Source organism: Cryptomeria japonica, chromosome 11 (genome assembly GCF_030272615.1).
Source record: "Cryptomeria japonica chromosome 11, Sugi_1.0, whole genome shotgun sequence".
NCBI classification, from domain to species: Eukaryota; Viridiplantae; Streptophyta; class Pinopsida; order Cupressales; family Cupressaceae; genus Cryptomeria; species Cryptomeria japonica.
Window position 1 is genome coordinate 40,969,066 of NC_081415.1, and position 16,487 is coordinate 40,985,552.

Here is a 16,487-nt window from a genome sequence, read left to right on the forward strand (position 1 = left end):
TATGATGTCAAATCTGTTACATGATGACAAATAAACTCAGCGAATCGTCCAATTTAACGTATATGATTCTGTATTCTTCCAGCTTCATACTTTGGCCGTTGTGGATTCTTGGTCTGACAGACATTTTCTGTCGCTGAGGTGAATTCATCTATGCTATACAATGCATGTGAGTGCAAGAAACAGCTGCCACGGAAGGTATGCATGAAATGATCTGGGTGTGTTTGAGAAGGATTTCAGAATGTGGAACAAGATGAATGGTTATGAGAAGAGTAGCAAGCCTCATCTGGCCGTAGTCACTCCCTACGTCGGACAGGGGCATCTAATTCCTTTTCTGGAGCTCACAAAGCTTCTCGCCTCCCACGGCCTCATTGTTTCTTACACATCCACACCGGGGAACATTGAACGTCTGCAACTTCAAGTTGATCATGTGATCAAAAGTTCGAATCCCGGCATAGACATACGCCTGGTGTCGCTTCCTATGCCTCCCATCGAAGGCCTACCACCAGGAATCGAAAGCTCCGAAACTGTTCCCCTGCATATGATCGGAATCCTCATGAAGTCATCCTACAAGCTGGCTGGACAATTTGAGCAATGGGAGGAGCAGGAGATGAAAAATGCAGAGGATCAGATCCACAATTCCCCATCTACCCCAGTTTGCATAATAAGCGACATGTTCACTTCATGGGTCCACAAATCCAGCGCCAAATTCGGGCTTTCCACCGTGGTTTTCCACACATAGGGAGCATTTGCAATGTCTGTTATGCATTCCTTCGTGAAGAACACGCCGCAGAAGAATGTGGGAGCAGACGAGAAGTATTTCCAGGTCCCCAATGTTAGTTTGTTAGTTTGTTAGCTTGGACAGCTGTTTGTCCATTTGCTAAATAATTAGTAAATAGTTGTTTGCTAACAAATGTAGTTAGAGTTCAAACAATTTTTATTAATTATTTGACTCTTTTTAGAAACTTCTAACAACCAATTTGGTTAGGGTTGTTTAGTTGTTTTTAATCTCAGCCGTTGATTGAGAATTAATCTCGGCCGTTGGTTTTCCAACGAGAGTAGTATATAAGAGGGTCAGGAGGCATTTGGAAAACAATGAATGAATGAATTGTGTGAAGAACTTGCAGTGTTAGCAAGGGCGTAGTGATAGCGTTGAGATAGTAGCGAGGTGGAATCTCAGCAGGAGAAATTGGGAGGTCATCGAAGCTCTGCCAGTAACAAGCAAGCAGTATTTGTATCTCTTGATTTGCTGTAGTTAATATATATTCCTCATCTGCAGTACTGGTTTTCCCTTCGGGGTTTTTCCAAGGACAATTGTCTGAAAATATTGTGTTCATTGCGTTGCGCATTTTTATGAGTTTGTGAAATTGCAGTTGTGTAATTTTCCAATATTTGTTGCTCAAATAATCTATCAAAGATAGGAGGATAATAATCAATAATTGTAATAGATTTTTCACATGGTATCAGAGCTAAGTTGAGGGTAGAAAAGGTTTACCATAGGCAAGGAAAGAAATTGAAGGGTTATAAAATCTAGATTGACTTCTTTAGAATTATTATTTCTTTTATCCCTTGAGATGGCCTCAAGAGATTGGGACAGATTAGATGGAGCCTCAAATTTTGGTGTCTGGAAAGCCAAAATTTCTTTATTGCTAGAAGAGAATGGTGTCAAGGAATATGTTACCACTGTTGTGACTATACCTACAGATGCAACACTTCTTGCAGCATATAAGAAGGATGATGCCAAAGCGAGGAGGCTAATCCTTGATGGTGTCAAGGACCATATAGCTCCACATATTGCAGAGTTAGATACTGCAAAGAAGATGTGGGATGCCATTCTGAATCTGTACCAGAATGCTACCACTAATCGGAAGCTGATTCTCAAAGAAAAACTGAGGAATACCTGAATGAATAAGGGAGAAGATGTGACAAGTTACCTCACCAGACTCGGACTTGTCAAGGATGAGTTAGCGGCTGTTGGAGATAAACCAAGTGATGATGAGCTAGTACGGATAGCCCTAAATGGGTTTTCTAAGCAATGGGATGTCTTTGTTCAAGTTGTTAATGGACGAGACACCTTACCAAGTTGGAATCGATTTTGGAGTGACTTCACTCAGGAGGAGCTTAGACTAAGCCTTGTCAATGGAGCCAACAATAAGAGTCAGAAAAGTGAGGCAAAACAGGAGAACGTTGCCCTAGCGGGTAAAGGAAAAGCAAAGAAGGGGTCCAGCAAAGGATCAAATCCACAAGGTGAGAAGAAGAAGAAAGACTTGTTGAAGATCAAGTGTTATGGTTGTCACGAGTTTGGCCACTATGTCAGCAATTGCCCAGAAAGGAAGAAGAATGACAAGAAAGGCAAGAAGCAAGTTGCAGCTTCAGCAAGTGCAGATGAGCTCTCAAATAGAATGGAAGATGAGTTGCACTCATAGCGTGTATGGTTAGCTCAACCTCACAGAGTGTTTGGTACATAGATAGTGGGGCGTCATTTCATATGACAGGAATTAGAGAATACTTCTCCAGTTATAAGGAGGAGAGCACCAGAATCCAGATCTCTATGGGAAACATGTCCAAACTCAACTCAATTGGGAAAGGGACTGTTCAGTTTCAGAGGGAGAATGGTAAGATGATTCCTCTTCATGATGTGTTGCATGCTCCAGGCTTAGGGATGAATTTGATTTTTGTATCTGTCCTTTAGGACAAAGGGTACAATGTACTCTTTAGAGGGGCACATGTATTGATTAAGCATAAGGATTGGAAATCACCCATAGCTATTGGAGTTAGGAGTGGTCGACTTTATAGGTTGCATTTTGATACTCCTAAGGCACTCATGAGCAGCAGTAATCCTAGAGATCTTGGAGAGCTATGGCATAGGAGGATGGGCCATATACATCATGGAGCACTTAAATTGCTTCATGAGACTATGACAGGTGTTCCAGAGGTGATCACGGAGCATGATGATGTATGTAAGGGATGTGTGTTGGGGAAGTTTGTGAAAGCAACTTTTCCAAGGAGTGACACTAGATCTAAGGGTGTTCTTGATCTAGTACATTCAGATGTATGTGGACCAATGTCGATGAAATCTCTCAGAGGGTACAAGCACTTTAGTACTTTTATTGATGATTTCTCCAAGAAGGCCTGGATATACTTCTTGAAGACCAAGGATGAGGTTTTCAGTCACTTCCAAGAGTTCAAGGCTCTTGTGGAGAACTCGACAGGAAGGAAGATAAAGGTTCTTCAGTCAGACAATGGAGGCGAGTACAAAGGGAATGAATTCCAAGAGTTCTATACCAAGGAAGGAATCAAGAAAGAGTGGATTGTTCCTTACAACCCGCAATAGAATGGGGTTGCTGAGAGGAAGAATCGGTCCATATCGGAGGCAACAAGGGCTATGCTACATGATCAGGACTTGCCATGTTACTTATGGGCAGAAGCATGTAGTACGACAGTATACATACAGAACAACGTTCCACATAAGGTGCTAGGGAAGATGACACCAGAGGAAGAATTCACTAGGAAGAAGCCAGATGTTAGTCACTTCAGGATCTTTGGGAGTTTGGCATATTGTCACATTCCAAAGGATACACGTGCCAATTTAAATCAGACTGCAGAAAGAGGGTACTTTGTGGGGTACAGTGAAACCTCAAAGGCATATTGGATATTCATTCCAAGGACCAGGCGGATTATTGTTCGACGTGATGTCAAATTCATGGAGGACAAGGCATTTAGAAGGTCTAGAGATTTGCCAGCAGATGATCAGAGTGAGCAGCCAACACAAGCTCCAAGGATCACTCAATCGAATCAAGGTCAGCAAAGCTCTAGTATAGTTACTAGTACAAGCATAGGCTCAGGAGGTGAGAGTTCTTAGAGTATGGAGCAACAGGTGGGTAAGTGCACCAAGTTGTGGTACCAATAAGGTGCCACTTCTTACTTTTTCATAAAAATGCGTCATTGGCATGAAAAGGTCATCCAAACCTACGAGTTGGATGTCCAAGGAAAATCCAACCCAAAGGGTTGGTATTCTCCCAAGCAAACCATTTGGCAAGTGCCAAATATGGCACTCGCCCTATTTGGCGCTCGCCAAATGGAAAATTTTGAATTTTCACATTTGGCATGCGCCAAATTTGGCGCTCGCCAAATGCAAAATTTGAATTTTCACATTTGGCGCACGCCAAATTTGGTGCTCGCCAAATGTGAAAAGTCAATTTTTTGCATTTGGCGAGTGCTAAATTTGGCGCGCACTAAATGTTCTACATTATCCAATGTGAAGGTTTTGTGAGTGTTTGGATTTTTCAATCTTGACACATGTTAAATCCACCCCCGAAGGAGAATATATACATGAAATATAAAATTTAAGTATAGCTCTAGAGGAATTATAATGTAGATTCTAGTTTTTAGAGGATCATATAAAATTTCAGACTTGGTCAAGTTTCAATAATCGACATGTCAAATTTCAGTAATCAGCATGATCCCATTAGCATTCTTTAGCTATGTATCTCACTCCCTTTATCTTTCCCAAACTCTAGGCCTATCTCTCTCCCTCTCTTGTCTCTCTCGCTTCTTTATCCTTGACTCTCTCCCTCTCTCTTCTCTCTCACTCCCTTATTGTTTCTCTCCCCTCCCACTCCTTTCTCTTGGTCACTACCTATCCCTTTTATCCTCTCTCTCCCCATATCTAGGGTTGTCCCTCCCTCACTATTCACCTCACTGTCTCTCCCTCCCTATATTATTACCCACCTTTCTCTCCCCCTCTAGGTTTCTCACTTATCTAATTGTCCACCCTCTAGTTCTCTCCCCCCCTCTCCACCTTTCTCTCCCTTCTCCTTACCTCTATCTATTTATGAACTCTCTCCCTCTCTTATCTCTCTCTCTCCAAACCTTTCTATCTCCTCATTCTCTAGGTCTCACAGTCCCTCCATGTCTACCTCTCTATCCATCTCCTCTTACTCATCTCTTTGTTCTTCTATCTCTTCTATTATCCCTCCCTCCCCTCTCCAGGTCTCTACCTTCCTTTCTTCCTCTCTCCCTCTCTATCTCCCTCTCCCACTCTCTCGTCTTCTCTCTTCCTCTCTTATTCTCTATCTTCATTGTCTAGGTCATTACCTCTCAATCCCACCCTATCTCCCCTCTGTATGTTTCTCCCTCCCTTCCTCTCCACCTATCTACCTCTGCATATAGGTCGTGTTACCCACCTCTCTTTATCCCCCTCTATCTATCTCACTCCTCTCTGGCCATCTAGGTCTCTCACCTATCTATATGCCCCCTCTATAGTTCTCTATGTTCCTCTCTACCTCTCTCTCCCTCCTCCTTAACCCTAACCCTTTATGAACTCCCTCCTTTTCTCTTCCTCCCCTAACTTCTTTATCTCCTCTTTCCATAGGTATCTCACTCTCTCCATGTCTACCTCTCTATCCATCCCCTCTTACTCCTCTCTTTGTTATTCTATCTTTTCTATTCTCCCTCCCTCCCTTCTCTAGGTCTCTCGCTTCATTTCTTCCCCTCTCCCTCTCTACCTCCCCATCCATACATACCCCCATATATATCTCACTCCCCCACTTTTTAATTCTCTCTTCCTCTTTTATTCTCTCTCTCTACATTCTAGGTCCTCAACTCTCTCTCACCTCTCTAGGTTTACCACTTCCTTCTTCTCCACCTATCTACCTTTGCATCATGTCTCATTACTCACCTCTCTCTCCCCCCCTCTATCTATCCCATTCCTCTCTCTTGTCATCTAGGTCTCTCATCTCTCTTTCCCAATATAGTTCTCTCCCTCTCTCTTCCCCTATATCTCCCTCCCCATTTACCCCTATTTATTTTTGAACTCTCTCATCCAGTTCTTGCTTTCCCCCCACCTCTGCATCATCTCCTTCTCTAGGTCTTGTAGTCCCTCCAATCTACCTCTCCCTCAATCCCCTCATACTCTTCTCTCTCTTTATTATTTCATCTCTCCTCTTATCCCTCCCTCCCATTTATAGGCATCTCTATTATTTTCTTCCCCTCTCCCTCTCTATCTCCCTCTCCCTCCTTATCCCATCTCTCTCTCCCTTCCCTACTAATTCTTATTCTCTCTTTATCGTCTACATCATCAACTTTCCATCACACCCTCTCTAACCCTCTCTAGGTTTCTCCCTCATTCCCTCTCCACCTCTCTACATCTCCATCCATATCTCATTACCAGCCTCTCTCTACCCCCCTCCATCTATCTCAACCCTCTCTCTCTCTCTCACCCTATCTAGGTCTCTCACGCCTCTCTCCCCCTCTAGGTATCTTATATCTCTGTATAACCCATCTGGGTATGTGCAAGAGCATGGTGGGCCATATAACCCTTTAGGAAACCATTACTATATATCTTGGGAAACCATATGACCTCTTAGGACAACATATGGTGTCATTACAAGTCATATGGTGTCCTAAGGGGTCATATGGTGTTCTATGACCCCTTACGATACCATATGATCTCTTAGAACACCATATGAGCCCTAACGACACCATATGGTGTTCTAAGGGATCATTTGGTATGGTATGACCCCTATGGACATCATATGACGTGTCATTAGGGGTCATATGGTGCCTAAGGGGTCACATGGTGTCGTTTGGGGTCATATGATGTCCTAAGGGGTCATATGGTGCCCAAATGGGTCATAGAATATCATATGACCCCTTAAGACACCATATGATCCCTAACCACACCATATGACCCCTTAGGACACCATATGACCCCTAATGACACCATATTGTGCCTTGAGGGGTCATATGGTGTCACAAGTGGTCATGTCATGTACTAAGATGTTAAAAGGGGTCATATGGTGTCTGAGGGGGTCACAGAACACCATATGACCCCTCAGGACAAAATATGACCTCTTAAGACACCATATGGTGTCGTTAGGGGTCATATGGTGTCGTTAGGGGTCATATGGTGTCCTAAGCAGCCATATGGTATTCTATGACCCATTAGGATGCCATATGACCCCTTAGGACACCATATGACATTATATGGTGTCGTTAGGGGTCATATGATGTCCTAAGTGTCATATGGTGTCATAAAGGATTATATGGTGTTCTATGACCCCTTAGGACACCATATGACCCCTAAGACCACCATATGGTGTCCTGAGGGGTATATGGTGTCGTTAGGAGTCATATGGTGTCATTAGGGGTTATATTATGTCCTAAGGGGTCATATGATGTTCTATGACCCCTTAGGACACCATATGACCCCTAAAAATACCATATGGTGTCCTAAGGGGTCATATTGTGTCCTTAGGGGTCATATGGTGTTCTATGACCCCTTAAGACACCATATGAACCCTTAGGATATGTCATATGGTGTCCTAAGGGGTCATATGGTATTCTATGACCCCTTAGGACACCATATAACCCCTAACATCACCATATGGTGTCTTAAGGGGTCATATGATTTCCTAAGGGGTCATATGGTGTCAGAAGGGGTCATATGGTATTCTATGACCCCTTAGGACACCATATGACCCCATACACCATACAATTCCTAACACCACCATATAGTGTCCTAAGAGGTCATATGGTGTTCTATGACCCCTTGGGAGACCATATGACCCCTAATGACAACATATGGTGTCCTAAGGGGTCATATGGTGTTCTATGACCCCTTGGGATGCCATATGAGCCCTTAGGACACCATATGACCCCATACGACACCATATGACCCCTCACGACACCATATTGTGTCATAAGGGGTCATATGGTGTCCTAAGGGGTCATAGAACACCATATGACTCCTTAGGACACTATATGACCCCTAATGATGTCAAATAACCCCTTAAGACACCATATGGTGTCGTTAGGGTTCATATGGTGTCCTAAGGGGTCATAGAAAACCATATGACCCCTTAGGACACCATATGACCCCTAACAACACCATATGACCCCTTAGGACACCATATAATGTTCTCAGAGGTCATATGGCATCCTAAGGGGTCAGATAGTGTCCTAAGGGGTCACAAAACATCATATAACCCCTTAGGACACCTTATGATCCCTTAGGACACCATATGACACTTAACGACACCATATGGTGTTGTTAGGGGTCATATGGTGTCCTAATGGGTCATAGAATACCATGTGACCCCTTAGGACACCATATGCCCCTAACGACACCATATGATGATGTTAGGGGTCATATGGTGTGCTATGATCCCTTAAAACACCATGTGACCCCTTAGGACACCATATGCTGATGTTAGGGGTCATATGGTGTCTTAAGGGGTCATAGAACACCATATGACCCTATAGGACACCATTTGACCCCTTAGGCCCCCATTTGGTGTTGTTAGGGGTCATATGGTGCCCTAAGGGGTTATAGAACACCATATGACCCCATGGGACACCATATAACCTTTAACGACACCATATGACCCCTTAGGACACCATATGGTGTCATTAGGGGTCATATGGTGTCATGTGGGGTCATGTGGTGTCCTAAAGGGTCATAGAACACCATATGACCCCCTAGGACATCATATGACCCCTTAGGAAACCATATGACCCCTTTGGACACCATACGGTGTAGTTAGGGGTCATATGGTGTTCTAAGGGGTCATAAAACACCATATGACTCTCTCATGTATATTCCTTACTCTCTTATTGTCTCTCTCAATTCGCAAGGTCGCCATGAACCCCTAGGACACCATATGACCCCTTAGGTATTGTTAGGGATCATATTGTGTCCTAAGGGGTCATAGGGTGTCCTATGACCCCTTAGGACACCATATGATCCCAAAGGACACCATATGGTGTCTTTATGGGTCATATGGTGTCCTAAGGAGTCATATGGTGTCAGATGAAGGATACCATATGGTGTCCTTTATGGGTCGTATGGTGTGCTAAGGGGTCATATGGTGTTGTATGACCGCTTAGGACACCATATTGTGTTGTTATGGCCTATATAGTGTTTTAAGGGGTCATATGGTGTCCTATGACCCCCTAAGGGGTCGTTAAAGGTCATATTGTGTCCTATGACCCTTTAGGACACCATATGACCCCTTAGGATACAATATGGTTCCGTTATGAGTCGTATGGTGTCCTGAGGGGTCATATGGTGTCCGATGACCCCTTAGGGCACCATATGACCCCTTAGGATAAAATATGGTGTCTTTATGGGTCATATGATGTCCTAAGGGGTCATATGGTGTAGGACACCATATGAGCCCTCATATGGTATTGTTATGGGTCGTATGGTGTCCTAAAGGGTCATATGGTGTCCTATTACCCCTTAGGACACCATATGGTGTCATTATGGGTCTTATGGTGTGCTAAGGGGTCATATGGTGTTATATGACCCATTAGGACACTATATGACCCCTTAGGACACCATATGGTGTCATTATAGGTCGTATAGTGTGATAAGGGGTCATGTGGTGTCATATAACCCCCTAAGGGGTTGTTAGGGGTCATATTGTGTCCTAAGGAGTCATATTGTATCCTATGACCCCTTAGGACACCATATGACCCCTTACGACACAATATGGTGTTTTTATGCATCGTATTGTGTCCTAAGGGGTCATATGGTGCCCTATGACCCCATAGGACACCATATGACCCCTTAGGTGTCATTAAGGATCATATTATGTAATAATTGGTCATATGGTATCCTATGACCCCTTAAGACACCATATGGTGTCGTTATGGGTTGTATGGTGTCCTAAGGCGTCATATGGTGTCCTATGATCCCTTAGGACACCACGTGACCCCTTAGGATACCATATAGTGTCATTCTGGGTTATATGGTGTCCTAAGGGGTCATATAGTGTTCTATGACCCCTTAGGACACCATATAAGCCCTTACATGTTGTTAGGGTTCATATTGTGTCCTAAGGGGTCATATGGTATCCTATGACCACTTAGGACACCATATGATCCCTTAGGTGTTGTTAGGGGTCATATTGTGTTCTAAAGGGTCATATGGTGTCCTATGACTCCTTAGTACACCATATGACCCCTTAGCACACCATATAGTGTCAATATGGGTCATATGGTGTCCGCAGGGTTCATCTGGTGTCCTGTGACCCCTTAGGACACCATATGGTGTTGTTATGGGTCATATGGTGTCCTAAGGGGTCATGTGGTGTCCTATGACACCTTAGGACACCATATGGTATTGTTATGGGTTGTATGGTGTCCGAAGAGGTCATATGGTGTCCTATGACCCCTTAGGACACCATATGAACCCTTAGATGTCGTTAAGGGTCATATTATGTCCTAAGGGGTCATATGGTGTCATATGACCCCTTAGGACAACATATGACCCCTTAGGTGTCATTAGGGGTCATATTGTATCCTAAGGGGTCATATGGTGTCCTATGACCATTTAGGACACCATATGACCCCTGAGGACATCATATGGTGTCATTATGGGTTGTATTGTGTCCTAAGGTATCATATGGTGTTCCCTTAGGGCACCATATGACTCCTTAGGTGTTGTCAGGGGTCATATGGTGTCTTACGACCCCTTAGGACACCACTTGGTGTTGTTGTGGGTCGTATGTTAAGGAGGAGGGAAAGAGAGATAAAGAGGGAGAGAAAGAACTATAGAAGGGACATATAGATAGGCAAGAGACCTAGATTTCAAGAGAGGAGTGAGATAGATAGAGGGGGATAAAGAGAGGTGGGTAATGACACCTATATGCAAAGGTGGATAGGTGGAGAGGAAGGGAGGGAGAAACCTAGAGAGGGGAGAGAGGGTGGGTTGGGGAGTTAATGAACTAGACAATGAAGAGAGAGAATAAGAGAGATAGAGAGATAATGAGAGAGTGGGGGAAGGATATATAAATGGAGAGGGGAAGAAAGGAAGGGAGAGATCTAGAGAGGGAAGGGAGAGAGAAGAGAAGAGATAGAAGAAAAAAGAGATGAGTAAGAGGGGATGGATGGAGAGGTAGAAATGGAGGGAGCGAGATACCTAGAGAATGAGGAGATGGATCTAGGTTTGTAGAGAGAGAAGAGAGGGAGAGTGTTCATAAATAGATAGGGGCAAGGGAAAGGGGGAGAAAGGTGGAGAGGGTGGGAGATAACTAGAGGGTGGACAATTAGATAAGTGAGAAACCTAGAGCGGGAGAGAGAGGTGGGTAATAATATAGGGAGGGAGAGGTAGCGAGGTGAATAGGGAGGGAAGGAGAGCCCTACATATGGGAGAGAGAGGATAGAAGGGATCGGTAGTGAACAAGAGAAACAAGTGGGAGGGGAGAGAAATAATAAGAGAGTGAGAGAGAAGAGAGAGGAAGGGAGTCAAGGATATAAATTAGGGTACAAGGAAGGGATGAAAGGTAGAGAGGGTAGGATATACCTAGAGAGGGAAGAAAGAAGTGAGAGAGACACGAGAGGGAGAGAGATAGGTGTAGAGTTTAGCGAAGATAAAGATAGTGTGATACAGATCTAAAGAGTGCTAATAGGAGAATGTTGATTATTGAAATTTTACTAAGTATGAAAGTCAATATGATCCTCTAGAAACAAGAATCTACATTATAACTCCTATAGAGTTGAAACCACTCTCAAACATCCTACCAATATATACATGAAATATAACTTAAAGTGACTTATACTTAAATATTATATTTCATGTATATATTTGCATCACAAAACCTTCAAATTGGACAATGCAAGACATTTGGCGCTCACCAAATGGTCTGCATTGGGAACTACCAACCCTTTGGGTTGGATTGTACTTGGGCATCCAACCCAAAGGGTTGGACGACCATTTCAGGCCTGAGACGTGTTTTTAACAGAGGATTAGAAAATTTCACATATTTTTGGCCATGCTCTCCATCAGGTTCGCATGTGTTTCAATAAAACTGAAAAAAAATACCATAGAAACCTCGATCTCTCTCTTAGCTATCCAAGCATGTAATTCTTTTCACATTTTGATTTCGTTAAGGCTTTCATCTATAATTTCTTTTGTTAGTGTGTTCATTTTTGGTCAAAAACCAACATGCACTATTTTGGGTATAGTTTTTTACATGTTCATCGGATTTTGAAGAAACTTACATTTTTAGAAATTAGACTCCATTCTACACAATTTTTTTTTAAAAAGTTTTCATTTTTGATTAGTTATCAATGATTTTAGAGGGGAGCACACTCAAATTTCTATTTTTCAGGATGTGTCCACTTAAAAAATTAGTAAAAAATCATATACTCATTAAAAAATTAGCTGAAAAATATGGCATAAACTACAAGGTGTTAGCTAATTTCTCACTTAAGCGATTTTAAAAATTCAAAAAAAAGTTAACATTTTAGGGGGGCCACAACAGACACTATGTTATGTTTTTTGCATAAAATCAGGACCACTTTTTGTGGCCCCCCTTTTTGAAGCCCTTAATCTCCACCATTTTAAAAAACAATTAGTAGTTTAGAAAGTAGACTCGAAGAACTCTGACTCTTGTTCTTGTTGCATCTTCAAATTTGGAGTCTAACTATCTTCAATTTGTCGTTGAAGTTCAAACTTTGTTGATTTCAGAAAAAAGTGGCATCTTAAGACCCCCTTTTGGTACCACAACTTGGTGCACATACCCAGGTGCAAGAAGAGATGCATCAAGAAGACATGGAGGTTGATATTTCATCTTCTACAATTGGCAGCAACAACCATAAGGTTCAACAGACACAAAGAAATACTCAGGATTTAGTGGGTACTCCTACAAGGAGTAGTAGACAACGGAAACAACCAGCCAAGTTTGATGATTATGTTGCATTAGTTAGTCAGTTGGTAGATAGTGAACCTTCTAGCTATCAGGAGGCTACACAACATCAAGTGTGGCAAGATGCTATGGTTGAGGAGTATACTTCAATTATGCAGAATGATGTTTTGGAGGTAGTGCCTAGACCAACAGATAGGACTGTGGTTGGATCATGTTGGATCTATAAGATCAAGCACGGTGCAGATGGTAGCATCGAGAAATACAAGGCAAGGTTCATGGCAAAGGGGTTCTCTCAGAAGGAGGGGATAGACTATGAAGAGACATTTGCTCCAGTGGCCAGGTATACTTCTATATGAGCTGTAATATCAGTTTCAGCACAGATGGCATGACAAATCCATCAAATGGATGTCAAGACATCATTCCTAAATGGCAAGTTGAAAGAGGAGGTATACATAGAACAACTAGAGGGCTTTGTAGCACATAGTAAAGAGACCCACATGTGTAGATTAAAGAAAGCTTTGTACGGACTCAAGCAGGCTCCCAGAGCATGGTATGAGCGCATTGATAGTTACTTGCAGGAAATGGGCTTTGTGAAGAGTGAGGTGGATGCTAACCTCTACTACTTGGTGGTTGGGGGTGAGATTCTCATTCTTGTCCTATATGTGGATGACTTGTTTCTAACTGGTTCACTAGGACTTATAGAGGAGTGCAAGAGGGACCTTGCAGCGGAGTTCGAGATGAAAGATTTGGGACTTATGCACTACTTTCTAGGCATGGAGGTATGGCAGACAGATGGAGATATTTTCCTTGGGCAAGGGAAATATTGCATCGAAATCTTGAAGAGGTTCAAGATGGAAGATTGCAAAGCCATGTCTACACCTATGATCACAAATTGGAGGAAGGTAGACACATCCAGAGAGAAGGATGTAGATCCCACCTTATACAAGCAGTTGATTGGTTCTCTCATGTATTTGGTCAATACTAGGCCAGATATAGCATTTGTAATTAACTCTCTTAGCTAGTTCATGGTTGAGCCAAAGGGATTGCATTGGACAGCGACAAAGCATGTGTTGCGTTATTTGCGAGGTACAAGCAAGTATGGGATTAGATATGCTCGAGGTGAAGGAATCAAGTTGATGGGCTATACTGACGCAGATTGGGCAGGCAGTACAATAGACAAGAGGAGCACTTCAGGGTGTTGTTTCAGTCTGGGATCAGGAGTTGTCTCTTGGTTCAGTAGGAAGCAGAAGTCTGTGGCTCTGAGTTCTGCAGAGTCAGAATACATAGCAGCTAGCATGGCGACATGTGAAGCTATCTGGCTTCAGAAGTTGCTAGTGGCCTTGTTTGGTCAGAAGGTGGAGACTACAGTGATACACTGCGACAATCAGAGTTGCATTAAGTTGACTGAGAATCTGGTGTTTCATGATAGGTCGAAACATATAGACATTAGGTATCACTTCATCAGAGATTGTGTACAACATGGAGATGTTTAGCTACAGTTTATACCTATAGATCAGCAAGTAGCAGACATTCTAACAAAGGCATTGGGGAAGGCGAAATTCATCTTCTTTACAGAGAAGTTGGGTGTCATGCAAAACAACTTCCTTGCTAAGAGGGAGTGTTAGTTTGTTAGTTTGTTAGCTTGGACAGTTGTTTGTCCATTTGCTAAATAATTAGTAAATAATTGTTTGCTAACAAATGTAGTTAGAGTTCAAACAATTTTTATTAATTATTTGACTCTTTTTAGAAACTTCTAGCAAACAATTTGGTTAGGGTTGTTTAGTTGTTTTTAATCTCAGCCGTTGATTGAGAATTAATCTCGGCCGTTGGTTTTCCAACGAGAGTAGTATATAAGGGGGTCAGGGGGCAGTTGGAAAACAATAAATGAATGAATTGTGTGAAGAACTTGCAGTGTTAGCAAGTAGTCTTGAAGTGTTAGCAAGGGCGCAGTGATAGCGTTGGGATAGTAGCGGGGTGGAATCACAGCAGGAGAAATTGGGAGGTCGTTGAAACTCTACCAGTAACAAGCAAGCAGTATTTGTATCTCTTGATTTGCTATAGTTAATATATATTTCTCATCTACAGTACTGGTTTTCACTTCGGGTTTTTCCAGGGACAACTGTCCAAAAATATTGTGTTCATTGCGTTGCACATTTTTATGAGTTTGTAAAATTGCAGTTGTCTTATTTTCCAATATTTGTTGCTCAAATTATTTATCAAAGATAGGAGGATAATAATCAGTAATTGTAATAGATTTTTCACACCCAATCTTCCATTCGATTTGAAGCTACGGAAATCCGAGCTGGCATTCACTATGCGGGACTCGTACGGGAACCCCATGCAGAGTTTCATCACGGACGAGATCAATCGCAGCATGGAAGGAAGCGGGGTGATTTTCAACACATTTTATGCGCTGGACTCGCTGGGGATCGAGCACATTAAGAGCTTAACGAAGAGGCCTGTTTGGAGCATTGGTCCTATTCTTCCCAAGAAGCTTTTCGATGCAGAGGGAGTCGAACGGGCCACCCATGACAGCAGAGGAAAGAGCGCGGATATAAGTGAGGCGGAGTGCTTGCAGTGGCTGGATAAACGCAGCCCTAATTCGGTAGTTTTTGTGTGTTTTGGAAGCCAGTAGTCTCTGAACAAACAACAAACAGAGGCTCTGGCGAATGGGCTAGAGGCGAGCTAGCAGGCCTTCATATGGGCTATCAAGCGCATTCCGGAGATAGAGCTCCCAGAGTGGTTTGAAGAGCGGACTAAAGACAGAGAGCTGGTCATATGGGGATGGGCACCACAGCTCCTGATCCTGTCCCATCCTTCCACCGGTTCGTTTCTAAGCCACTATGGATGGAACTCAACTCTGGAGAGCATCAGCCTGGGCGTCCCCATGATCACCTGGCCCATGTTTGCAGAGAAGCCTTTCAACAATAAGCTTCTGGTAGAGCATTTGGGTATTGCAGAACAAATATGCTCCCACATGGACGGTGTGGGGGATGAGTATGTTGTGAAGAGAGCGGTTATAAAGGTTTTGGCGGAAGAAGGAGGGAAGATGATGAGAACCAGAGCTCAGGAACTGAGAATAAAGGCAAAATTAGCTGTTGAGAAAAATGGTTCTTCTCATGCAAACCTGCAAACTTTTAGAGAATATGTGAAAGAACGACATGACAACTGGGTGGAATATGTGAAAGAACGGCATGACAACTGGGTGCTCACTCCTCAGTCGTCGCCCAAATGAAGAAAAGGGTAAGCCAGCAAAGAAGAAAGCATGCACTGTATTGTGAAGGAAGGAAGCATTCTACTAAATCAAATATTACTATTTAAGCTAGACGATACTTTAGTTTCAGTACAAATTTGTAGGGCAGCAATCATAGGTTACTTATTTATATTTTGAGTTGGGAAATGAAAATATAGTTCAAGATTTTGGGCAGTCTCGTCTGCTTATGGGTCAATATATGGCTTATTGTAATATGGGACTATATGTGATTCTTTGTGCACGCATGTGTTTATGGGTCAATAGATGGCTTATGATAATATGGGACTATCTCATACTTCTTGTGGGAGGCACCTCACTGTGCAAATGAGGTGTACATACTTTACCTCCTATATGATTTGAACTCGTGAACCTCTTTTTCTGAGAACAAGTTCTCATCACTACACCAACTAAGGTGTTCTCTCAACTGAGATTTTGCAAGGATACTCTTGAGATTATTGTTTGTTAGTAGGGTAGCCTTACTAGTATACGAATAGGTAGGCTGATGAAAATGTTCAAGTGTAAGCATAGATAGCTAGTGGGTTGCTTTTCCTAAATATTAATGAAATTTGAATAAAACATTA

The 16,487-nt window shown here is 42.7% G+C and overlaps 1 protein-coding gene across 1 annotated transcript; it reads left to right on the forward strand.

Annotated features, from left to right (window-relative positions):
- Positions 1-238: 238 nt before the first annotated feature.
- Positions 239-15,888, forward strand: LOC131076816 (UDP-glycosyltransferase 73C5-like). Its single transcript, XM_058014147.2, has 3 exons — positions 239-652; positions 14,941-15,258; positions 15,346-15,888. Exons 1-3 carry the CDS (start codon positions 239-241, stop codon positions 15,886-15,888), a joined length of 1,275 nt encoding a protein of 424 aa, XP_057870130.2.
- Positions 15,889-16,487: the final 599 nt, after the last annotated feature.

Excerpts from the sequence above, each read along its gene's own strand:
- LOC131076816 (XM_058014147.2), top strand. The coding sequence starts at position 239 with ATGTGGAACAAGATGAATGGTTATGAGAAGAGTAGCAAGCCTCATCTG. Across the intron at positions 653-14,940 it reads ACAATTCCCCATCTACCCCA|CTACGGAAATCCGAGCTGGC; the intron begins GTTTGCATAATA and ends TTCGATTTGAAG. Across the intron at positions 15,259-15,345 it reads ATAAACGCAGCCCTAATTCG|GCCTTCATATGGGCTATCAA; the intron begins GTAGTTTTTGTG and ends GCGAGCTAGCAG.